The sequence below is a fragment of the Euwallacea similis genome, chromosome 26 (assembly GCF_039881205.1).
Source record: "Euwallacea similis isolate ESF13 chromosome 26, ESF131.1, whole genome shotgun sequence".
NCBI classification, from domain to species: Eukaryota; Metazoa; Arthropoda; class Insecta; order Coleoptera; family Curculionidae; genus Euwallacea; species Euwallacea similis.
The window spans coordinates 1,182,323-1,207,093 of NC_089634.1; the positions used below are offsets into that span (position 1 = coordinate 1,182,323).

At 36.1% G+C, this 24,771-nt stretch overlaps 4 protein-coding genes across 5 annotated transcripts; 2 read left to right on the forward strand and 2 right to left on the reverse strand.

The window, feature by feature from the left end:
• Window positions 1-3,345: 3,345 nt before the first annotated feature.
• On the forward strand, window positions 3,346-8,134 carry LOC136417067 (uncharacterized). The gene is made up of 4 exons (XM_066402555.1): window positions 3,346-3,880; window positions 3,932-4,069; window positions 7,282-7,491; window positions 7,690-8,134. The coding sequence occupies exons 1-4, from the start codon at window positions 3,383-3,385 to the stop codon at window positions 8,083-8,085; spliced, it is 1,242 nt and encodes a 413-aa protein (XP_066258652.1). The 5' UTR covers window positions 3,346-3,382; the 3' UTR covers window positions 8,086-8,134.
• Window positions 8,135-8,287: 153 nt separating this feature from the next.
• On the reverse strand, window positions 8,288-16,020 carry LOC136417135 (methylenetetrahydrofolate reductase (NADPH)). The gene is made up of 4 exons (XM_066402674.1): window positions 15,546-16,020; window positions 15,314-15,492; window positions 14,406-15,255; window positions 8,288-8,449 (listed from the first exon to the last, which is right to left on the reverse strand). The coding sequence occupies exons 1-3, from the start codon at window positions 15,925-15,927 to the stop codon at window positions 14,890-14,892; spliced, it is 927 nt and encodes a 308-aa protein (XP_066258771.1). The 5' UTR covers window positions 15,928-16,020; the 3' UTR covers window positions 8,288-8,449; window positions 14,406-14,889.
• Window positions 16,021-17,426: 1,406 nt separating this feature from the next.
• On the reverse strand, window positions 17,427-19,501 carry Arl5 (ADP-ribosylation factor-like 5). Of its 2 annotated transcripts, none has more exons than XM_066402529.1 (5): window positions 19,348-19,501; window positions 18,806-19,255; window positions 18,526-18,734; window positions 18,240-18,475; window positions 17,427-18,179 (listed from the first exon to the last, which is right to left on the reverse strand). In XM_066402529.1, exons 2-5 carry the CDS (start codon window positions 18,849-18,851, stop codon window positions 18,131-18,133), a joined length of 540 nt encoding a protein of 179 aa, XP_066258626.1. In that variant the 5' UTR covers window positions 18,852-19,255; window positions 19,348-19,501; the 3' UTR covers window positions 17,427-18,130. The 2 variants fall into 2 exon arrangements, with proteins under 2 accessions (XP_066258626.1, XP_066258627.1); XM_066402530.1 differs by having other exon boundaries at window positions 18,806-19,039; window positions 19,348-19,491.
• Window positions 19,502-20,823: 1,322 nt separating this feature from the next.
• On the forward strand, window positions 20,824-22,810 carry LOC136416989 (uncharacterized). Its single transcript, XM_066402453.1, has 3 exons — window positions 20,824-21,015; window positions 21,069-22,305; window positions 22,355-22,810. The coding sequence occupies exons 2-3, from the start codon at window positions 21,925-21,927 to the stop codon at window positions 22,610-22,612; spliced, it is 639 nt and encodes a 212-aa protein (XP_066258550.1). The 5' UTR covers window positions 20,824-21,015; window positions 21,069-21,924; the 3' UTR covers window positions 22,613-22,810.
• Window positions 22,811-24,771: the final 1,961 nt, after the last annotated feature.

Here is a 24,771-nt window from a genome sequence, read left to right on the forward strand (position 1 = left end):
ATTTCATCAGAGTATCGCGTTATTGTTCAAAAATATAATTAAAAAACGAAGTTCAAATTAGCGAGAACAAGAACATCCATTATGAACCTGAACTAATCTAAACTTTTTATCTTAAAATTTGTCAAATATTTACTCCTTAAACCCTCTTAATAGTTCATAAAACGGTAACTCAAAATGAAGGTCTAACAAACAGTATATTTGAGTTATGCGCCAGTCATGTGAGTTAGAAATATTTGGAGGAATCCGCCAATCAATGTTAAAGTGGGTTGATGCATGTATTGCGGGAGGAGATGGTTAATTTTAACAATTATTGTGAATATTATTGGTTAATAGAAACAGTCGACTGTTTACCGAAATTTTGTTTTGACCAATTATAGCCAAACAACATTTTTAGATCGTAGAAGATCAGGAAATTTATTTGCAAACGTTAATTAGGGATTTGACTGAGTCTGACACAGTGGTCTATTATACAAATTTTACAAACTTCACTCGCAAAAGTGCTTACTTCATATCATCAAAAGTAACAGTAGAAAACCGATTGGTAACCAGACAACTAGATGTACGAATTGGGGCCCCTGTTCCTTTTCCTGTTTCTCCTGAATAAGGACTCCCTCAGGAACTGCCGCTTTCACCCTTTCTTAATAATTTATACTGGCATGATATACATGTGTACAGGGTGTTTCAATTTTAACCTGCATAACTTTAATAGCGTATTGAACGTCTAAAAATAATGTCAATTTGCTATATAAACCAACGTCCAATAAGGCTTTCTTTAGCAGATACAGGGGGTTCAAATTTAATTTAAAAAATGGAAAATACTAAATTTCTTTAAAAACGTCTAAAGATTCTTTAACGAAGTTTTGGAGGTGTTGACGACTATGAACAACGCATATGGTTTACTGACAAAAATATATCTTAGCTTTTCCAGCGGCGTGCCTACCTCCATTTTAGAGAATATTTTTTCAGAAAAAAATATTACGCTACTAGGTTTTCTGAAAATAAAAATTATTCTTGAATTCCTCGTTCAATTTTGAAGAAATAATCTCTCTTGAGATTTTTTCGTCCGATCTACTGTTCTCAAGTAAAAAAATTAAAATAATTTTAACGCAGGTCCTAAATTAATAATTGGAACGTACTAATACCAACACTTTACTGGAAATTTTAAAATAAAAGGAAAATAATTTTTTTGAGAGTAAAGATAAGTAAAATGTGCAGGATCGTTTTCCTTTCCTTTTAAAATTTCCAGTAAAGTGTTGATGTGTATTGGTGTTGGTGGGTATTCAATCAGAATCAAAGAACAGATTGCACTAATTGTAACACTGATTACAAAGATAAGGCACCCAACTAACGACTATATGAACGCATACACATGAGAGGACTAAATGAAACACTGCAGAAAATTCAGGCAGGATGGGAAGAGAATCCTCACAATTGGACCATTTTAAACCCTCTATGCCTTACAAGGCAAGCTTCCTGCATTTCTGTATCCGACATGCAATCCTGCTTCTATTTCCTTTCAACTACTCTATTGAAACATTTCCAAATTTTATCTTTCTTCTTTGCTTTTCTTTGTATTTTATAAGTGATTATTTAAATGTTTTTGTCCCAAGGGCAGAAAAACCAAACGGTTTATTTTCTGGAAATACTGATATACGTATCACAGTACGTGGCGCTTTCTACAGGTAAACAAGAACTGCGTAAATATTTGATTTTCTCATCATCAACTCATATACGTACAACAAAGTATGTGGGTCAATTTCATTGCTGCTTCAAGGATGAATCAGGCCGCTGAATCCTTCTTTGATCATAAATGTATTTCATCTCGAAAATCGACGGTTGCGTGAGTGCGTGAAATACTATTCCATATGCGAATTTCATACTACAGACTATTTTCTCTAATAATACTGTAGAAAAATAACCGATGCTGCTGTATGACTGGTTGCCGAGCCACATGAAGAAAGCTGCTGCAGCGCCCTCGCGTCTCCGACAGGGCGGACTTTCTATAGAGGGATAAAGAAAGGCGCTGATGATCAATAGGAGAACGCCAAATTTGAAAAATTGATTCTCGGGGCTTTGTTTGTGAAACAAGGAGGTGGCGATGCAATAGTAAGTTAGCGAGAGAGGTGTAATCATGAATGCGAGCGGCTGACCGACTAATACGGAATAATATTAAGATTTGGAATAAGTTCATTCTGCAATCAACTTTAGGTTCGGAATGAGTAAGCCGCACTATTAAACAAACCTCTTTATAAATTCACAAAAATAAAATGAATTCCCGCAAAGTAACTGAAGCGTTTTTCTTGACATGGCGAAGGAGACAGATTCGAAACTTTTCTCCTTTCCAACCTCAACCCAACTTAACCCCATTTAACCCTTTCATGGGTACCTTGCGTAGCACAACCCTCGACTGCATCGTATATTTGGGATTTAAAGAGCTCTCCAACTAGGTCCAATCCTCCATTTACATTCGATCCCTAATTCCCGAACCGATAAATCATGGTCTAAAGTGGATACGTCTAGTTAAAGATAATGGATGTTAGCTCTAAGCAGCGCCGTTTTATACGATATACGATTAGATCAAATTCGGCAAGTCGGGAATGGGAAAATAAAACTTGTTAGCTGAAGGAAATTGCCGCTTGCGACAGGAAATTGGTAATTGGGTCAGCAGCAGGCTGCAGGTAAATTGTTGTCACTGGATTATAATGGGACGTACCTTTCTTTGCTGAACGAAGCCTTTTTGCTGGAAAAGAAAAGGTATGTTAAAAGGGAATTAGAGGAAGTTTGAAATTAACCAATGCTGACTTACAGGAGCTGTAAATTAAGGGCATCCTGCTCGTCGACCAACAAGAGCCTCTGTTCTGCCAACTCCTTCAATTCCCGCTCCCGCTCCCGCTCCGATTGTCTTTGATGCAGTAAATCGTTGTCAAGTTGACGAATTTCCCACTGTTCCCGTTGGGAACGGTGATGTTCCTGCAGAATAGAAACGTCGTTTAATTTAATGAACTAAAAAAACAGTTTTGTCGGTTTTTCTGTTATCTCAGCAACTGTCCATTATACATAATCAATTCATATCCATTAATTATATATTTTACGGTTTTTTTTTCGTTACATAAACATGAACCCTGAACCAATTCAAACCAGCAACTAAGTTCCAGATTTCATAGCAATTCGACGCATTTAGTCATGCGGCTTTATAATTATTGGCCAAGCAATGAAAAGTAAATACAGGGACGCACTTCGATGTACGTAACTTCGTTATACCACTGTCCGTCCTTTATAATTACCACTATTTGCTTATATAACTGGGAATTCATGAATATAGATAAAAATATTCGCAACAGCGAAGTTTCTTTATTCGCATATCGTCAGTGAGTTAGAAAGAATGTTGGAGGTTCAAGATTTGGAGCAGGCACTTGCTCCAGACCTCCGAAAGCCTGGAACAAACGTCTCCATTAAGAACATCAAGAGTTTGACCGCTCCTGGAGAAAACTACGGCTCGCTTATGCTCTCTTTGACTATCCTGATCGAAGATGCTGCTTCTGGCAAAACCGAGTCCCTGCAAGCAGTGGCCAAAGCTGTACCCAAAAACGATTTCATTCAGAACTTCTTCATGTCAACTTTAACTTTCAAAAAGGAGCTGCACTTTTACAAGATGGTTGTACCGACAATGAGGCGATTTCAGGTGGACCAAGGTATGAAAAATGTAATAGATTTCACTGCAAATTTCTACGGAGGACGGCTGGGTCTGAATGGGCACAGCAGCAAAGCTGATGCAGATGAAAACGCTGTGATTGTAATGGAGAATCTTAAGACCAGGGGGTATGTCATTGCGGAGAGGAGTGTTGGGTTTGATTTTGATACTGCCTGTTTGATTATTAAGGTATGTGGTATTAGGTGTGTGTAGCAATAATTTCTTTACTAAAGATTCCAGAATATTGCCTTGTTTCACGTGCTGCCTATTGCAATTAAGATGAAGAATCCCGAGTTATTTGACGTGATGGTAGAACCGTATCTCCAGTATACAGATGTGTTTACCCAGTCCATGACCAAAGAAATGCAAGATGGTTCTGTAAGTGCTTATTTAGTATTAAAGCAGTAACAGATCTATAGCTAAAGGGCTTTGTTGTATCTCAATTAAAAATTGCGCACTGGGCGCCTCTGATTTTACTACCCTTATAGGACAATTTTTCAAATGATAGAGAACCTTTATCGCATCCAATATATAGTGCGTCAATTTCAAAACTTTGGATTACCCATAACTCTCAAGATTGAAATTTTTTAAAAAACATTCAAAAACCGTTTCGGCAGAATGGAAGGGGAACCAGTTTAATAATGGTTGCAAATTTCTACATGTACCCCTAAAGGGAGTAGTTGCTCTAGCTCTCAAAGATTAAATTGCTACACCTATCATGTGATACCTTTTATTTAAGGTCTTTGTACACTGCGGATAAAAAAACTAGTTTCGATAAAAAAAATCAATTTTTGAGAAGTTATAGCGTTTTTAATAGAGAATTATCATATTTTAAAAAATTCCTCAAAAACAGTATAAAATGTTCACTGTTTTTCTAGATAAAAAAATAATCAGAACTCAACTTCTCTCACTTTTTCAAATGTTTCAGGGGTAGGGGATTAACGTACTCCGGTAATTTAAAGTTGTAAATTTTGCAAATTGGATGGCTTGGTTTTATAAACAACTGATTTGATATGGTCTCAAAAAAAAGCGAGAGGTGTTAAATCCGATGATCGCGATGGTCATTCTACTTCTCCCTTGCGATTAATGCATCTTCTTGGAAAATTTGATTTTGTTTGTAGACCGAAATGCGGTGGAGCACCAACCAATCAAAGATGTAAAAGATTTTCATTTAATTGCAAGTCGTTATCGGGGGTACCTACCCCTCTTACGGGTACACGTAGAAACTTGCAACCCTTATTAAACTGGTTCCTCCTCCATTCTGCCGAAATGGTTTTTCAATGTTTTAAAAAATTTTAATCTTCAGAGTTATAAGCAATCCAAAGTTTTGAAATTGACACACTGTATGTACGAGTACATTAAGTCATTCGCGTGTCACAGCTGTTTTATATCCAACAATTAACCAATTTTTTTCTTCCATTTTTGGCTGATTCTTGCAGGAAATTGTGATTTCTACGCTTCGGATTGCAGCAACGTCAAATGCGTCACGTTGAACTATCTGACCATACATGTATGTCCCCTTTCTATTTTAAATATCAGTATACAGGTGCCCCGACTAAAATTTGCATCCCATGAAATCTTCGATTTCGTCCAAATGTGGGAAAAATGCTAAGATTAGTTAATTTTAACTTGAGGGAGGACTAAATTTTATTTTGATATTGACGTAATTTGTGCATCCCTCTAGCGCCCAAAGCCACCCTTTCAAAAACTTTAAATAGCAAGAAGGGCCAAGTGATACATCATTTTGAAGCTCCTTCCATTCTCTATGCACCCATGTTTTTTTTTCAAGTTTGAGTGATTGGTTTTTCAGAATTACGAAATGGTTGCAGGCTCCCTGAAATGTTTAACATTGTTGATACGGTACACTCTTGTTTAAATTGTAAACAATTTTTTTTAGTGGAAATGAACTAAGAAATGTTACCTGATCTGCACTAATGTTTGATATTTTTAAAGTAACAAAAAATATCTAAAAGTGTTAGGCTAAAAATAAATCATCCTTTCGTTTGTACTTGAGTTCACGACTTCTTGTCGTTCAGTTAAGTTGAAAATAAAAATCATAATTTCTAAAATGGTTTATAGCACCGAACAAAGAATTGAACTAAAGTTGAAGTAAAGTACTATGGACATAACAATTGTATCCATGTTGCTGTTAGATTTTTTAACCAAAATTTTGTGGAACATCAAGTTAGTCGTCAGTACATTGTTAATTTAATTGCAAAATTTGAGGAAACGGGTTCTGTTAGAAATAAAAAAAACATAACTGTTAACGTCGTATCCAAAATGAAGATGTTGAAGCGGCTGTTCTTGGCCATTTTTCAATGGATAACAGGCAATCTGTAAGAAAAATTTCTCAAGAAAGTGATGTGTCTAAAAGGATTGTTCATCGGATTGCCAAAAAACATAAATTTCATCCACTCAAGATAAGATTTGTCCAAGAATTAAACGAAGATAATCCGGATCCACGTTTACAGTTTTGTGAAAATTTAACTGGCCATTTGATAAATGACCCGGGTCGAGTGTACAACATTTATTTCTCTGATGAAAGTACGTTCATGTTGAAGTGAACAAACATAATTGTCGTTGTTAGAGTGATACAAACCCGCACATTTTCAGTGAAAGTCACACATAAATGCCAAAAAAACCAAACATGTGGGCAGGAATTTTGGACGACCGCATTATCGGGCCACTTTTTGTTGAAGGCATTTTGACTGGAGAAAATTATTTGCAGTTGTCAGAAGACTTTATTGAGCCCCTTTAATCACCCGAGCACTGGAGGAAGACATAAATCTCCAAGAAAACTAAATTTTCTTTCAACACGATGAAGTGTCCTCATATTATCTTGTTCGAGTACACGGTTTCTTAGATGCTTATTTTCCCGGCCGAAGAGGTCCCATGGAATGACCAGCTAAATCCCCCGACTTAACCCCTATAGATTTCTTTTTCTGGGGCCACTTAAAGCCTAAGGTTTACGCTACACCACCTGCATCTCTACAAATGCTTCGAGAACGAATTGTCGCAGAGTGCCGTTTGATCACGCCAGAAATGTTGGAAAACGTTAGAGGAGCTATTCGAAATCGCTTGTATTGTACGGAAGTTGGTCGTGGACATTTTGAGCAATACATTTGTTAAATTGAATTGTTTTTTCGTAACGAATTTTGTTTCTTTTCATGGTGATCGAGACAATGTTTTATAAAACCAATCGCTCAAACTCGAAAGGAAAACATGGTTGCATAGAGAATGGAAGCAACTTCGAAAAGATGTGTCACCCTCCTTTTTACCATTTAAAATTTTTGAAGGGGTAGTTCTGGGTGCTAGAAGGTATTTCGAAATCAAGATCAAATTTGGCTCATCCTCAAGCTAAAATTGACGTATTTTAGCGTTTTCCCACGTCAGGACGAAACCGGAGATTTCATGGGGTTCGAATTTTAGTTGGAACACCCTGAATAGGTATTCCAAGCGCCAAATTATTCATGCGCCAGCAATTTTAGCTGGCGCATAAAGTTGAAAATACAGCCTTATTTGATCTTGAGCCTAAGTTGCCGCTAAGCTTGCTATTAGTCTTTCAAATAATTAGGTCCTACTTCATTCAGATCGAAGACGTTCTTAACCTAGCAAGCGAAAACCCAAATTGTGTCTGCCACCTGAAGGGTTTGCGTCTGAAATTGCAAGAGTGCTATCGAGCTCCTTACGAGCGGAAACCTGGAAACAGACTGTTTTCCACCATCACACATAACGATATATGGGTGAATAATCTCCTGGTAAAATTTGACGAATACGAAAAACCGCTGGAAAGCAAAATCGTAAGTGCATTATCGCCTTTCACGCTTTTGCAGTGTTTATTTTTGTTGTCTCGCTATAACATTACACAAATCAAAACATCTCAACTAAGCCAGTGAACGATTAGCAAGTCGGCAACTGGCAAAATTTCAGCAGTTACGAGAATAATGTAAATCCCTCTGATCTGGCCCCATTATTCATATTGACTTGTCTGTTGCCAGGTGGACTACCAATTCCTCAACTTCGGTTCTCCGGGCAAAGACCTGATATTCTTCATCTTTGACAGCGTACAGAATGATGTGATCAGGAGCAGATATCAGGATTTAATCCGTACTTATTATAGCACGTTCATCTCCGTTCTCAAAGAGCTCAAAGTGGACACTGCTGTCTTTACATTGGAAAAACTTAAGAAGGAACTGGAATTTGCTGCCAAGGAAACTTTTGCAATAGGTCAGTGTTTCGTGATGCTCAGACCGATTTTCGCAGTAAAAGAAAACGTGACTGACGTGGAAAACTTGAGCAACGACAATATTTTACAATACAAGAACGCCAGCAAAGCTCATAAGGACAAGCTCTGCCTCCTAATTGAGGAGTTTGCCAAAAGGAAATGGATTTAGTTCAGCCAATCATTTATACATTCAAGATGATTTAAACCGCACTAATGTTGAATAATTCATTGTCAATTATAGACTTATAAATTACTCAGAAATTTTAGTGTTTCAAATGCGCAATTCGTTTTCCCCATGCATCATTGCATGCTTTGCATTGTCTTTACACAAACTAATCAAATCTTAAAGTTACATACCTTAATAGCTGCGTCGTACTCGAGCTGTCGTTGCTCTTTGGTAATGGGCTTCTTCTCGTCCTCTTTCTCCTTTTCCTTGTCCTTTGAACTACTCGAGCTTCCCGCCCCCGGCGGCGGGTATGAAATCCAGAACTGGTGGGCCAGTTTGAGTGCAATGGAATACCACTATGTTTCTCCTGTAACCAATTCGTATGGACGTTTCAATAGGACAACACATTCTTCCACCAAATAAGGGGATTTACTGGAGAAATCGGTTAAAAATAAGAATGTTTTCGTTGATGGGCACATGTTCAATTTAACGGTGCGGTAGTAGTTTTTCAAAGACGTTTGGTAAATAAACAAACTTGTCTAATGTTAGCAGCAATCGCAAATGGACACATAAATGTTTCAGCTGCATTGCGGAATATTTGAAATTCGCGGTCTCTAATACATTTTTAAGTGGTTCGATGGTCGATAAGTCGGTGCTGAATGCCCGACAATTCGAGTAATTTAATAACTCATTTAATAATTAATATACGAGTATTGAATGAAATTGATACGGCCGTTGAACCACTTAAACAATCTACTGGGTGTCCCATCGGGAGCATTTTGGGAAAACTGCGAATAGCAAAGTTACGAAAGTTTAGTGGGTGGTAGGAGTCTTAGAGCGACCTCATCTAAAATATTTTCAGTGACGTCACGCTTCCGGTTGTACCGGAAGTCGATGCTTGCTTATTTAAAATGAAACACCCTATACATTATTGCTTTTTTGGGTGTTACGTTTAATTTTAATGCAAGTTTATTAATACGTTGGCTTTCTTAGAATGATCAGTTTTCAAGATATATGCAATTGAATGTTGAAAGTGGCAGATGTAGATGTCTGCAAAATTGCAAATTGTTAAGAAATGGAAAGGTATTTTGTAACTCTTTTTTGTCGCAATACAGTAAAAGGTCCATATTTTAGTACGCTGTCAAGTTTTTCCTCATATTTTCTACGGGGTGTCCACAAATTAGAACCAACTTGGGCATCAAAAAGTGGTTAAAACTTGAAAATTTTAAATGGAACCCTGCTATTATTTTCATGTATTATGAAACTCTGTCGAAAAAGAACCTTTATTCACGCTTAATTACTTATAACAAAGTTGCATACTTTTTGCAACTTTACTACTGTAAGTAATTTCGTTTTATAAGTTGATGCAGAAATAGTACATCTCCAATTTTAATCTGCGAACATGAATGTGAATACTTTTTTATAAATATGGACACATTTCTTTAAGTGTAAACGATTTATATTACATAACAATAAAATTTTGCTGGAATTTCCCTTTTCCATAGGTATGTCTATCATATTCGCATTATACCTTAGAATTAAAGATGTACTATACCTTCATCAACCTATAAAACGAAATTACTCAAAAACTATGCAACTTTCCTATAGGTAATTAAATATGAACTTAAGTTCTTTTCCAACGCAGTTTCATAACTATTAATAACTCAAACTATTCATAACTATTAAACTATTAATAATAGTAGTGTTAAATTTAAAATTTTGAAGTTTGAACCATTTTTTTGGTATCCCAGTTAGCTCTATTTTCGTAGACACCTTATAGAAAGTATTAGGCAAAACTTGGCAGCGTAGTGAAATATGGACCTTCTACAATGTTATGACAAAAATAGTTACAAAATACCTTTCCATTTGTTAACAATTTGCAATTCTGCAGACATCTGCATCTGCCACTTTCAACGTTCACTTGCGTATATCTTGAAAACTATTACTTCTAAAATAGCCAACGTATTAACAAATTGGTATTAAAATTAAACGTAGAATCCAAAAAAGCAATAGTACCATATACGTATAGGGTGTTCCATCTTAAATAAGCAATCAAGTATCGACTTCCGATACAACCAGCAGCGTGACGTCATTGAAAATATTTTAGATGAGGTCGCTCTAAGACCCCTATCACCCACTAAACTTTCGTAACTTTGCTATTTATGGTTTTCCCAAAATGTCTAATGGCGGTCCCGGTGGGACATCCTGTACAATCGGAGTTATATTACATGGAATTACACGTCAAAAATCAATTTCGGAGCGCAGCTGAGGTGCCACACGAAACTCCGAAAATTCCGATTTTCACATCAAGAAAAATATTAACTTTTAAACTTTAAAAATGTCAGAGGCGTAACTTATTTAAGGTAGATATGATGTGGGAAAATGTGGCTGAAACGGCAAAAAAATCAGTAGCGTAACTATTTTTTATGGCACTTGCTATTTTTGCAATTTAAGAATTTCTGACCGATATTATTGGCCTAATTCTACCCTTTTGAAATCTTTAAGACGGTGCTGATGTTTCGCCTCAAATTTATTAAGTTGTCAACTTTCATAAAACTGAAAAATGCGGTAAGATTAATAACCCAATTTGTTGTAAAACCAGTCTAAGTGCGGCTATGATAGTCCATTAAAACTTGGAAATTTCTCGTTATAATAAAGAAAAATGGCGAATTTTTACCTACAGTGGCGTAACTTAGCTTTAAAGACAGTTACGGTCTCTTAAATTTGAAAATGTTGTAAGCGGAATTCATGACTTAATCGAACCATTTTAAAACTATTTCAAGTTCACCTTTGATATTTCACTGATTATTTCGTGTTCCCATAAAATAGTTTATAACTAACCTGAACTAACCTAAACTGAAAGCAAAATCAGTAGCGTAACTTATTTTTAAACTAGAAACAATGATTTAAATTTAGGAATTTCCTGGGCGAGATTTATTATTTAGACTCAGTTGTGCCCGTCAGAAACGAGTTTAAGCGCACTAACGGCAATTCGTAGAAAACTCGAAAGTTTTGGTGGTGTAACAATATATTAAACTCAGTTATATGTTTTGGATTTACGAACAAAATGATCGACTTAGTTGTGTCGGGCATTGTCTATGTTCACCCTTCTGAGGTCTGTTAAGCTACGCCCTTGATAGCAAATGAGGTGAAATCTTTTAAACTGCACCCGAACCAGTGGCGTAACATACTTGCGTAACGTCTCTTGAGTAGAGAAATTGCTAGTTTCCAACTACTAGTGGCGTAATTTATTCTCTACCCATTTAACTTAAGGTGAAATTAAAAGATCACCCAGTAAATTTACCGTTAACCGTAGCTCAGGGCTGCATCAAGTTAGTAATCAGATTAGGAGGCGGCCTAATTAGTGAGGCGAAGCCGACGACTGCTAAATCATCCCTTATTTCTGTTGCAGAAGCGCAACCGAAACAGTTTAGAAAGACCGGTGAACGGAACAATAAAGAAATAACAATATTTTATAAGGCTTGACACGTAAGGTTTCATGCATAATGCAATAAACGTCTCGAAAGAGTGTTACAGAAAAGGGTGCTGATCGATTACCACCCGATACCCAAATACCCGTGTCATATCCTCCTTTGTTTGTCTTTCTTTTTAGCTTTTAGACGTTAGAGGAAGCATCGCGTTGTATTAGAGGATTTGCGATGTTTTTTTGCATAAGGGGAATGGCCAGGAATTGCAAACTTATACTACTATTGGGGGTGTTCAGTTAAGAGAATTGGAGAATGCCGTGTTTGGTACCAGAATTCCCCAACTTTAAGGACATCAAAGATTCAAGAAAATGCCTATAAAAAAACAAAATTATGATATGACCGAGCAAATCTCCCCCTTCTGCCTCCATAGGACTTTTCAGAGATTTCTTTCACCGCATCTTTATGTTCCACACAATGTATTTGTAAAATCCGGTTTTAGAAGAAACAACAAGTTCTGGTTTTAAAACTTTGCCTTCAGAAAAATGAGCATTTCATGGAATGTGAAAAATTACAGCCCGATTGGAAGCGCGTGCTTGGTTACTTATCGTGTACGCCGAGTCCTTACTTTAATACTGTGAAACGTCTTCACACTACACTGCTGCTGTCCGACAATTTCTAGATGAAGAATTCCCTGAAAAATGGATTGGCGGGAGAGGTCCAGTGGAGTGGCCCGCGATATCCCCTGACCTTAATCCCCTGGATTTTCTCTTATGTGGACATTTAAAAACCAAAATGTGTGACACACACAGTGTGATTCCTTCGAGGAGTTACGTGCCCGAATCGTCGAAGAATGCAGGTAAATAACACCAGAAATGTTAGATAATGTGCGACGGCGTTTTGAGCGCTAACTGTACATGTGCATGAAAGTCAATAGTCAGTTTTGATATTTCTTACGATCAAATAAATAAAATATTAGTAATAATGGTTAAAATCAAATTATTTGGTTTTTGTTTAATTTCTATAAAACCGACGTAAAAAAAATAAAAATAAAATATGTAGAGTATAAAATTACGTTTCAAACGAGGTAGAACACAACCCCTCTTCTAATTTGAAAATTTCAAAGGGGTGGTTTCCAAGGATAGAGGGATGACATTTCGAAAACAACTTTTTCACCAAATGATGTCCTCTTCTTTATTAAAGTTGACGTGTTTTAGCGATTTTTTTTTAATGGACAACAGAAAAGATATTCAGGGTAGACACTTTTCCCTAGCACACCCTATATACAGAGTATAAATACACAAAACAATGCAGCCACCTTAGGAATTGTTGAGAAGCACAGGGAGTCCGGTCACCCATTGTCTCACCGCTCTTTGTAATGTCCACCGTAAATGTGGACGAAAAAACTCGGAAAACATTTTAGAGCATAATTGAATTTACTGTTGCAACAAACTCTTTTTATCGTTTTATCTTTATGTACATGAAATTTTTAGCATCGATTTTGGATTTAAAACCTTTCGCTGATTTTTTCATTGTTTCATTAACTTTAATTATGGAGATTAGCATATACGCTATAAACCCTGAACTAGCGGGGAGGATATCCTTCAACTTGCAGCAATGTGAAAATTCTCCTTTTTGAATGAGATTCTGTCATACAATGTAAAGTGCAGGCAATTAATTCTCTAATTGGAGGTAGGTACCCATACGTGTATATAATTGCTTTAGTGTTTGGAGTTCTCCATTATCTATTTAAATAAGTCAAAATGAGAAAATCTCTTCTGCCCACTTAAACTGATGTGAAGGGTATTTTTGAATTTCATAAGTAATTCTACACAAGGTAATTTTTTTAGCTCAACGACAAAGTGAGACAGATGAAAGGTGAGGTCATTTTAAGAAAAAAACTTCATATAGACATGTCCGATTTCAATTATTTAAGGATTTAGAATATTTCAAAGTTTTCTGCATATTACTTATTTATTACTAAACATTGCACGAGTGAGACAATTAAAAGTAAAAATATCACAGCAGTTGCTCGATACGTGCTCCTTCTGCAAGAGTACATGATTCAGAACGACATAATAATGAATTTTTCACCCGAATTAACATATCTGGGCGATTTCTTACATCAGCATCAGCCATCTGTATTATATCTAACAACTGCTCTTTTATGTTAATTATCTCTTGCTACAGAAGTTGTTTCATATGATCCCATAAATAGAAATTCAAAGGATTTAAGTCGGGTAATCTCGGCGGCCATGGAACTAGACTGGTATTACATTACTATAATTTTTAGTAGTAAATAGGTAAAATGCTGAAAACTTTGAAGTCCTCCAAATCCTTAAATAATTAAAATCGGATATATGTCTATATGAAGTTTTTTTCTTAAAATGACGTTACTTCGCATCTGTCTCATTTTGTTGGTAAGCTAAAAAATCACTTTGTATAATAATCTCCTGTAGTAATGAAGACGATAAATGTATTTTGACTTGACATTTCTCTGGCAAGGTTACAAAATCCAGTCGTTTACACATTAAAACAAATACTTGAACAGTGGAAAATTGCAGCAAAAAGGCAGAAACCTTGTAGTATTTTTAGTTTAAATAATAAAAATAAATTCACGGCCTCAATGGAACAAAGAACACATTACCGCGGAATAAGTAGGAAGGACGTAGGTTGGTTCCCTCACTGAAAGAACGCAACAAAAATAGTGAAAGAAAATAATAATTTACTGGACAAATATAGGTACTTTACTACAGGATTCTGTGTCAAAAAACAACTTGTGGATTCTTCTAAGTTTGACAAAAAAATGTTGATGAATACGCTACAGGGACGTGAAAATATAAGCGGCGGGAATCAATGAGTCTCTGAACACAAACAAACAGACACCCATATATCTACCTTCGATAATGCAATATTATTATTTATCCATGAGGAGGGAATTTGTAGGGTTAGTGGAGACAATCGATGTGCCTCGTCGGGATGAAAGAAAACACTCAAACATCGGGAAAGTGACACGACACTACACAGATTTCGATCTAGCGGAGGCGGGACATCGGAAATAAGGGTTTGCGGCAACGCGGGTTGTTTTTCCTCACACGGGCCACGCACACCGGGAAGGGTTTAAAAATAACTGATGTTCATTTTTCCCACAACTGAAATTTTCCTGATGGTTTTGATCCTGCGGTCGGGAAGCCACTGCAGCGCCCGTCGCGGAAACTCCTGCAACTCACACGAGAAACGGAGTCTGGAGCAACAGGATACATGCGGCAGAGCTCTAATTTTGAGATCCAACCCGATAAAGTCGATATCAGGCGCACCTACAACAGAGCCTCTATTCATAATTAATGCCCCGGCTCAGGGGAACGAAATCTGATTAATAGAGTCAAGCTAACATAGACACTACTTTGTGCACCTCTTCCATATCGTTCATGGAGAAGATATGCGCCCCTGCGAACAATTCGCTCTTCTCCAAACACTTTTTTATTAACTCAGCTGCCAACTCCACTCCGAACTTCTCGACTAGCTTCTGGTCCTCCTGATGCTCCTTCACATAGTTGAGCACCCTTTGAGGTACTTTAAACTCACAACACTTCGCCACATTCTCGAGAGATTTGAAGGACTTGATGACGAATATTCCTGGGAGGATTGGCACATTGATGCCATTTTGTCTGCACTTATTGGCGAAGCCCTCCAACGATTCATACTCGAAATTCGCCTGAGTCATTAGAAAATCCGCGCCACTAGATACCTGTTCAAAGTACTTAAAAATTAATTACCAAATTATCGCAAAATAAAAATGTTCCTGCCTTTAGTTTTAAATACTTCATGTCATTCGCAGAGGTACGGCAATGGGGATGGGTGTGAGGGTATGCAGCTACTCCTACACAGAAATCCTCACCGAAATTGCTCTTAATGTAACGCAGCAAATCAGAGGCGTATGGAAAGTCGCATTTGGAGTCATCTTGCTCCAAAACATGCACCCAGTCTGCGGAAGCCAAATCAAATACAGAATATCACCTATAAACTCAACAAGCTCACCCCCTTGCAGAGCCAATATATTTTTAATTCCCACGGATTTGATATAAATCAAAATCTCCATCGTCCTCTTTTTGTCCAAGTTTCTTCCAGCCAAATGCAGAACCACCGGGTAGTTATTCTCTACTATTTCCTTCGCCAGTACTATGGCAGGAATGTCCTCGATTGATACGTCCAAATGCGAGTTCCCCAGCCATGTAACTGACACGAAACTTGGTTCAATCTCCCGCAGGATCTCAGTGTTAAACCCGCTATTGGGAGAAACTTCAATGGAAATTCTTCTTGTGGTGGTGTTGAACAGGGATTTTAAAGACATATTTCTTCCGGTCTTGCTTGGCTGCAATAGCCGTATCGCTTGGCTTCTATCAGTTACTAATTCACGCATATTAACTGATCGATGGATACCGCTAGGTGACCCACTAGTGAGTATCTGTACGAGTGGCCGTATAAATACAATTCTTTTTTCTGGGGTATATCAAACAGGCTGTCTCCAAAGTCACACTGAAACGATCAAGATGCAGAAAACAATTATTAATGATGTTTTGATAATAACAAAATATTCTCATGGGACGTACAGCAAATGTTGTTTGGATTGGGTTGGTTTTGGGTCATGGGTTATATAATAGACATTTAGAGAAGTAGTATAGCCTAGATCAAATTAACGCTTGTCTAAGTTGTTTTTGACATGATTTTGTGCCTTTTATTGAAAAAAATCTCTGGGAACTTGAATTTAAAAGATATTAAGTTTGTGGATAAAATGGTGGCAAAATATCTGCTACATTATTATGTGTGTATCATGGGTTGTTTAAAGAGACATTTATAATTATTTCTTAAGCAATATTTAAGAAAGTAACTATATACTCATCATTTTCTATTTATTTTGTTGTTTACTAAATTAAATATTTTACAATAAATTACAGATTATCATCACATTATGCCTATGAGAGCTCTCGTTCTTTCTATTGTCTAATACCAACAATTTGGCGATGTAGTTACCCAAAAATTGGTTCTGTTTTCTCCTCATGTTTGAGACAAAACGTATATTTTGCATTAAGGCATAAATCCAACCGTTGCACCGTTTGTATGGCCTGACATATTTCTCAGGTTCAAAAAAAATCTCAAAAATAACGATTTATTTACTAAAAAAATACAAATACACAAAGCTTTCTACAAATCAACACAGATAAACAAAATATAATAAACTAAATTAAAACTCAATTATAATTTTTTTATCATTAAAACATTGATAAACTAAAATTCTAATGGATGCAATTTTATAATTCCACAGGAAGTGTACCATTTTTTTTTATAGGAAAACAACTTGAATTTCTGGAATTTGGGATTTTTGTACATCAGTAGTTATGAACATCTGTATCGGGAAATACCATCAAGCCTGGTAAATTGGATGGTTTTAATTTTTGAAATCAGTGAACAAATCTGATCCATCTTTATTATACTGGCGTGACCTCGTGAGTCTTAAGCCGCAGTATCAACTTTTGACCCATGAATCTGAGTCCTTTTACCGCTGAGCTGAAATTTGATTTATTTTTTTAATTTTTTAGGTACCTCAAGCCACCCCACTTGAAACATTTCTTTATATTTTAGCAAAATTTTCAATTTTAAAAGATACTTACCATTCATATCTCTATGGCGTTACACGCTTTAGCCTTTAAGTAAAACACGTTTTAAAACTGCTATATTCCGAATAGAAGTTACATACAAACCGGTGAGAATTGCAATATAGAGAAATTAACGTTAAAACAGCTCAATATCTACGATCCTTCATCTATCAGTGAAACTTTTCGTATTGAAGTTTAATTTGGAATTTGTATATGTATCGCTCAATAAAAAGACTGGAATAATTTTCATTAAAAAAACTTCTGATAAAACATTATTTAATAGTATATTCCTTATCATCATGAAACAATTTTGAGGATAATAAACTTATATAGCTACTTATATTACATGGTGGATATTTATTACTTTTTAACCCTGGAATTATGTCTCAGTTTCTGGCAATAACTGGTACAGTGTACAAATTTGCAGAGAAATAAAGGGGATTCCATGGTTAAAAATTCTTTATAAACCACTTTCAACTGATAAGGAAAGATGAGTTTTTCAGGTCACAAATTATGTTCAAATTAAAGAAAGTATTGAGCTGAAGAAAAAAACATATAAAAAACAAGATGTAGTTGGTAACACAATAATGCTAAAAAGGATAAAAAAGTGACTCGCACAACCTATTATCATTATATTAATGTAAATATATCACATATTTATATAATCAATTTTATTTTACAGACTGTACACATTTTTGGCATCTTAACCAATTTATATAGCGACTGTTTAGGTATTTTCCAAAATAAGTACATATTGTAGTACTGATTGGGGAAAACCCTTGGCAGGTAGGCGCATAAAAAAAAACTATTCGTTGGCGGAACTAATCATCTTGTAGTAAGTATATCACAATGTCTGTTTTTTCTTGCTCTTAGATTTTCAATCAAGTCTCCTCCTGTGGAGAAATTCCTCACCCATTTACAACTACATTTACTGATACTTAGGGACTACCAAATGGAATAGCTAGACTGTCATTTCTTCTTTAAGCGGTTTGCTATCCATTCCAGACCTTGATATAAACTGAAAAAGTTTGTCATTGTTATGTTAGGAATAAAGAAAAAAACGCCAAAGAAAACTTACCCTTCACCTGTAAGGGCACAGCATGACTGTATGTGCCACTGCTGCTGTTTTATTGAAGTAAGATTAAGTTCTTTCGAAATCTCTGAGGCACTCATAGACCCTTTGACATCCTGCTTGTTTGCATACACTAAAACTCCAGCTTTTGAGAGCTCTTCATGGGCCAACATTTTATAGAGCTCTTCTTTTATCACTGCTAATCTCTCTCTGTCTGTTGAGTCCACAACTACTATAACAAACTATAGAAGAAAAAATCATTCTTTTGTTTGACATTCCTATTGAAACCTACTTCAGTATTTGTATAATAAGTACTCCAAGCTGCTCGTAAAGATTGCTGTCCACCTAAGTCCCACATAATAAAATGTATATTTCTCCAAACGACTTCTTCAACATTCGAGCCAATTGTGGGACTTGTATGTACTACTTCATTCATTAAAAACTGGTATAGTATTGTGGTTTTTCCTGCATTATCCAGTCCCACTATCACTATTTTGTGTTCTATAAAGAAGTATTATTTTAACATGAAATATTGATAATAAGGAAAACTGCACTAATATAGACTAACTTACCTTCATTGCCAAAAAGGCTCCAGAGTTTGGCGAACAAAAGACCCATGGTAAAAATTAACTTTTCAAGATTACCGAACTGATATGGAATCTATTATGTTTAAAAATCTGGAAAATACCTGTTAAAATACAAGGAAGCTTCATACGCCAGAATCATTTGTGTTTTGAAATCCTTGACGAATATTTGGATTGTGTTATGAGGGTATTGCTGACACTGTCTGTAATAACTACCGAAATCTAGATCAAAGGAAAGTTTGCTTGTAATGCAACCGAATTGTTCTTCCGTGTTATAATAACATTCTTCGGTCGTTCGGTGATTAGACGACTTCGTTACGATCGTGGTGAATATTTAGTGAAAGCTGTTTATCGGAGTTAAAAAAATATGTAAAATCATATGGGATTGGTAGGTCCTTGGAAGTCGCCATAGATCGACGTGATGACGCACAAAAGACACTGTTTGTCAGTGTCCAAGTCAAAACGAGAAATAAAAACAAAGACCGGAATTAAAACGACATAAAACGTATTTTATATGTTTCTTTTCTTACCAATTGTGTCCGTACATTTAAGTAAACACACTATATTCAAATAATATGTTAAAATGCTTGGCTTTTCAGAAAGGGAAAACAAAAATATTAAATGGGTATAACCTGGCTAGCCACAACAAATAACAAATCATTGCCCCTGTCATTGTCACTGTCAATCTGAATTTAAGGCTCTCGTGCTGTTTTTGTCTATAATGTTCAATAACATTATACAAAGCGAGACAGTAATTACATGACTCTCTTGGGGATGTATTCAATATTTTTAAACTATAAGGCACATACTAGACGCAGATAATAAATTTCTGAACTATATGGTGAATATAAATATTTTCTGAATTGATTCATTTTAAATAAGATCCACATTTGATTTAATAATTTTATCTAAGGAATTAATCAGCTATAAAATTCAACCCACAAAACTGACATTAAAAACATGATTGTAAATGATTAATTACGAGCAACTTTTAAGGGATTAATATTTTGTTTTACCTTACGTCTTTGGTTTTAGCAAGATTTGGGACATGAAAACAGCTTTGTGTCCTTATATATTACTCCCCAATATTCTCCTTAATTATATCTTCCTTTCTATCCATTTTTTGCATGATGCATGGGCGGTTGATGATTACACTTAGGAATGGGATTTAGGTAAGATGTAGCAGGAACAAGCACACGTAAGGAGAAAGACAAAGGCGGTATAAATTTCGGTCACCAAAATCTCAAGAAATTCTGCTGTCTATAAGCAAAATTAACTGTTATTCACTAATTGATCTCCACTACTAAAAATAATTTTATGTTTAAAAAGATACCAACAAACATTCCATGGAACCCGGAGGTCTGCCGATATATATTCGAGTTTTGAATCTGCACAACGTTAACTTGAAGATAATAATGCTATTAGAAAATTATCACCCTTCATCACTCGATAAATAATGTTTAAATTTCCTTTTTTTAAATCAGGTGTTGAGGAGGTTTACCAACAATAGATTGGTGAGATAATCAGTTTGATTGATGAATATGATTTGTTATTAATTTTGTGAGAGCTTCTGAAGCAGGATGATGTGTATTCCTTGGATGAAGCTGAGCAGCCAAAGTATGCTGGAAGCATCGGCAAAAAATATTTTTGCTGATCGACTTTGTGATGACTCGTCCCGTCGAAAGCGTCCCTTTTTTATTTAAAACTTTTTTTAAACCTCACTGCACAAAAATCACAAGAGCTTCAGGTTGGACTACATTTATCACAACATGCCAATTGCAAAGGATTTTGGAAAACACTATTTCCGTCTGTGTGGTTTTAGTTTGATAGTCCGACATAGTCGAGCATCAATCTATCTCGCTTCTGGTCGTTGCAAAATGAAATAAATGCTCGCTGTACCAGCCCACCTTTATTCAGTTGTCATGATTTTAAAATAAACAAATGCTTTTTTAGGTTACGTTTGTGGTGCTGCAGTGAATTTAAATTTTAACAATTATTATGTTTTAAAAGGTTTAGAAGGCGAGACTTGTCTCATGCGGTTCTTGAGTCGAGTACCACTTCACCTCTTGCTGGCAAGGGGCCTTCGAAAGGGCAAATTGCTTTTAAAAGTCTGAGCATGAGATATGCGTCCAATTAACCCAGAGTACTTAGAGATCTAATTTCCACCGTCAGTAGCAAAGAGAAATTTGGTATTGTAGGTGAGTTCTTATTACTTAATGTGAATTATAGCTGTCAGTAGAGATATTCTTAGGCTGCACTGGACCTGGCAATTTTCAATCACAATGGCACTCTTCAGACCACCAGAGATAAAGCACATAATCTCTATTAATGACATAGACACTAAAACATTCAGTCTAGAGTGTCTGAGGTCTAACATTTCAATATTTCTCCAAGAGCTTGGTGTATTTGCTGGTTGTTTGTCAAAGCCCTTAGATCCAATGAACATAACGAATAAGTCTTCTGGAAAACTTTGGACTAAGTTAAGCTGACATGGCATGATTTTTGACTTCCCTGAAAGACTTTAAGACAGAATGTCCAAAGGAGGACACAATTTTACTATGAGATAGGCATGTAGGGAAACTGGATAACTTATAGCAGAGAACTTGTTGAAAGATTTTAAAATAGTTGTAGAAACATCCTTTTTTGTTGGTTTTATATATTTTTCTTTTGTGTTTTGTTGCATCAGCAAATAGGTATTTTGTGACTATTTCTTAAGAATCAAAAGCATCTTTTGAGACTTTTTCATGTTTATTACTTGTCTAGTTAGATCACGTTAGTTGTAAAAAACTCAATACATACTATAATAAGGTAATATACATAAGGCTCTATTATATCTAAATGAGTTTTGAAATGATAATGCCACACATTTGTTGCCAACTCTTAGTTGAATGCCAAACTGTTTAAATTTCCCTGATTAACTTTTATTCATGACTAACATGGCAAACAACGAGAACGTCATTCTTATCTTATAATACCTTGGCCAGATAAAGCCACCATATCGTTAATACGGCATCAAATAAACCATGTAAATGAAGCTGATAATCAGTTTTAATATTGGAAAAGTCTTATATGGGTGTCAATGTAGTTAGTGCGTCTCTAGTGGACATATGGATCAAAATTTCCATGAAATAGACTTAAGACCTGGTAACGTCAAGAAGACCACGGCCGATGATGTCCATATTCGTCCACATTCGACTTCGAAGTTCCACAATTTCTTCAATTCGGCCTTCAGGAAGACTTTTTCACGAAATAAGCGACGTTTTACCACTACAGATCTGGTGAAGAACAGCATTTCCTTGCCTACAAATTGTAGCCATGTAGGTGTTAGTGAGGAGGATTTAAGCCTTTCTGTAGCGCCTATACAAAGCTGCCCTTTCGATATCACTGGATATGGTAAATTTTTGCTTATGGACGAGTTCAAAGTGCAGACGCCCAAAAAGATGGCAATTATGGTGTTTTTATACGAGACAATTTTAATTTTCACCAGGGTAACCTTAGGTACGGTCGTTGTTATCTTTGCTTGAAATTTTTTTCTAGAAAAATGACAACGAGGATTCGTACTATTACATGGGAAATTTGAAGATGGACCACATAGCCTTGATGCCCCCCAGCAAGAACGTGAAACTTTTGGAGCTCAAAGATTATTTAGCCAGTAAAAGATTTCATAAGGAGATAGTTATAGCATTGGAGGCTCCTACTGAGTACATTCAAGTTCATTGGAGGAAAACGGTCGAGAAATGTTTATGGGGACAGCTGTTGAAGGCAAAACGAGATGCAGGATTGGGGAAATACTGATTTGTGAAAAATGTGGAAGTACATGATAGAGATATCGTGAGTTTGTTTGCCAGCTGTGATAATTTTGGATATTTGGTGTCTAGATTTAGGATATGCTAAAGATTCCAAATTTAAGTCATGCTTAATGCAGATGAACAAGTTTTTACTGTAGACTCTGTAAAATGGGGGAAGATAAGTATAATGTCCATTGAAGTAAAATTTGATATAATTTTTATTATGATATTGATTATAAAAACTGATGAACAGAAGAATTATTTTAGCTGTGATAAAGAAATTAAAATATGAATAAAGATACTTTGTTTTGGTTTTAACTCATTAGTATTTTCATTCCATTGTAATTTGGCTTTTAAGTGGTATACCGCTGAATTATCTGTTTTTCTTCCATTTGCTGCCCATGTAAAATATATATAAATCCCTCCATGTGTTTGCCATATCCCTCGACGAGGTTTCGGTCTGATATAAGCCTCGACTATTTTCCGAAATGTTCAAATATTATTACTTTGTTATTCTCCACGTTGTTATAACTTATTTCCTTCATATTTATGTGCTTTTTATACAATTATCTCTTCTTCTATAAAAAGGAGAAGAAGGATGTTTTGGAATTCTTAATCTGCCCTACAATTTGGTATAGTTTCGAACCCGGAAAGAAAATGTTTTAAGTACTGGGAAACGGGCTATCACTAATATTCTTCAGGAGCGACAGGGTAAGAAGTATGAGGCAGAATTTTTGACCGTTTTTGGCGCAAATCGAAAATAAATGATCGGTTTTTTTTCAAGATAAATCACAATAAAAGTTGTTGTTGAGTGGCTCTGATAGGGATTGTGTTGAATTTCTTATTTTAAAGAAAAATATAAATTTCCTTGAAGGGAAATAAAAGAGAAATGAGATTTCTTTTGAACTTGAAGCCTTGAAATTAGAAAGCAGGAAGCCTAAATCTTCTGCTTTAAATTACGTCTTGGTTGGCGTTATCGCCTTCGAAGCTTCGAATTCATTTAAACTGCAATAAGTTCGGCGTCGAAAAAAGCTGCTTCCCGATAAGTTTCGTTGAAATTCAAATATCGAAGCTTGGAAATGCAACACGTACTTCCCGGATATATTTACATATAAATTATTGTCGCAAATGAGATTTGCTTTATATAACAGCTCGACTCGTTGTGCACCCGCGGCACGTGTCAAAGTTCTGCGGACTCCTGTGCCTCCTACCTCAGAACGTCACCCTCTGCCGAAATTTTTATTCAAGTCGTTCCTGCGAAATGCAATACTGTTGATAGTGGAAACGTTTAAAGCGGCAAATAAGGGAAATTGCGATCCAATTTGTGGCCCCACAGATCCATCTATCAATTAGCGGGACCCCTAATTCAATAAAGGGGCCCGGTACCTGGCCGGGTCGTCCAGGTTTACGGTTTTCCCGGTGTCGTAAACATGCCTTATTATCCTCTTTACGAGCGCCGAGTTTCCATTCGGTCGTCCTGTTTTCCTTGCCTTATTCGTTTCTTACTTATTTCGGACGGCAATAAAGTATCCTCGGCGTGTAGTTCCACCTTCTCCGTCTGTTCCCCACGAATTCCATTAAAAATTTATGTTCTGGGGAGCGAACTTCATTTTGTCTTTGCAGGTGTACGCCAGATTCTTAACTGGGTCCAGCCTCATTTATTAAAATAACTATTATATTACCCCGGGAAAGAGAATTTAATCGCATTTTCGTTGCTCACTCCTATGACCTTTAAAGGAGATTTAATAATGCCCGCAATGAAATCGTACCTGCAGTAGAAATGAGCCTGTAATAAAGGCAGCGAATGGGTGGCACAAGGGCACGCAAGGCGACGACGTCTTGGCACGGCGCCGCGGCGGCTGGCGTCGTCCTAGCCCACTCATTATTTAGGGAAAACTTTTCTGCATTATTACATTTAAAAGTAATTGAGTTAGGAAACTGCTACACATATTATGTTAACTTTTTAGGGCGATTAAAGTTTTTTTTGCTCCGAAATACTTAATAACATGAAGTTAGAGCTTAGTTCTTGAGAAATTTCGTTTTAGTATTATGCAACTTCATGTAGTAATAATGCAGGCGAGATGAATGTTTTCTTGACACCTAAACAAATAATTAGTCCGCCATTGTATCAAGAAAAATTTCTGAGGGTTTACTTTCTATTTACAA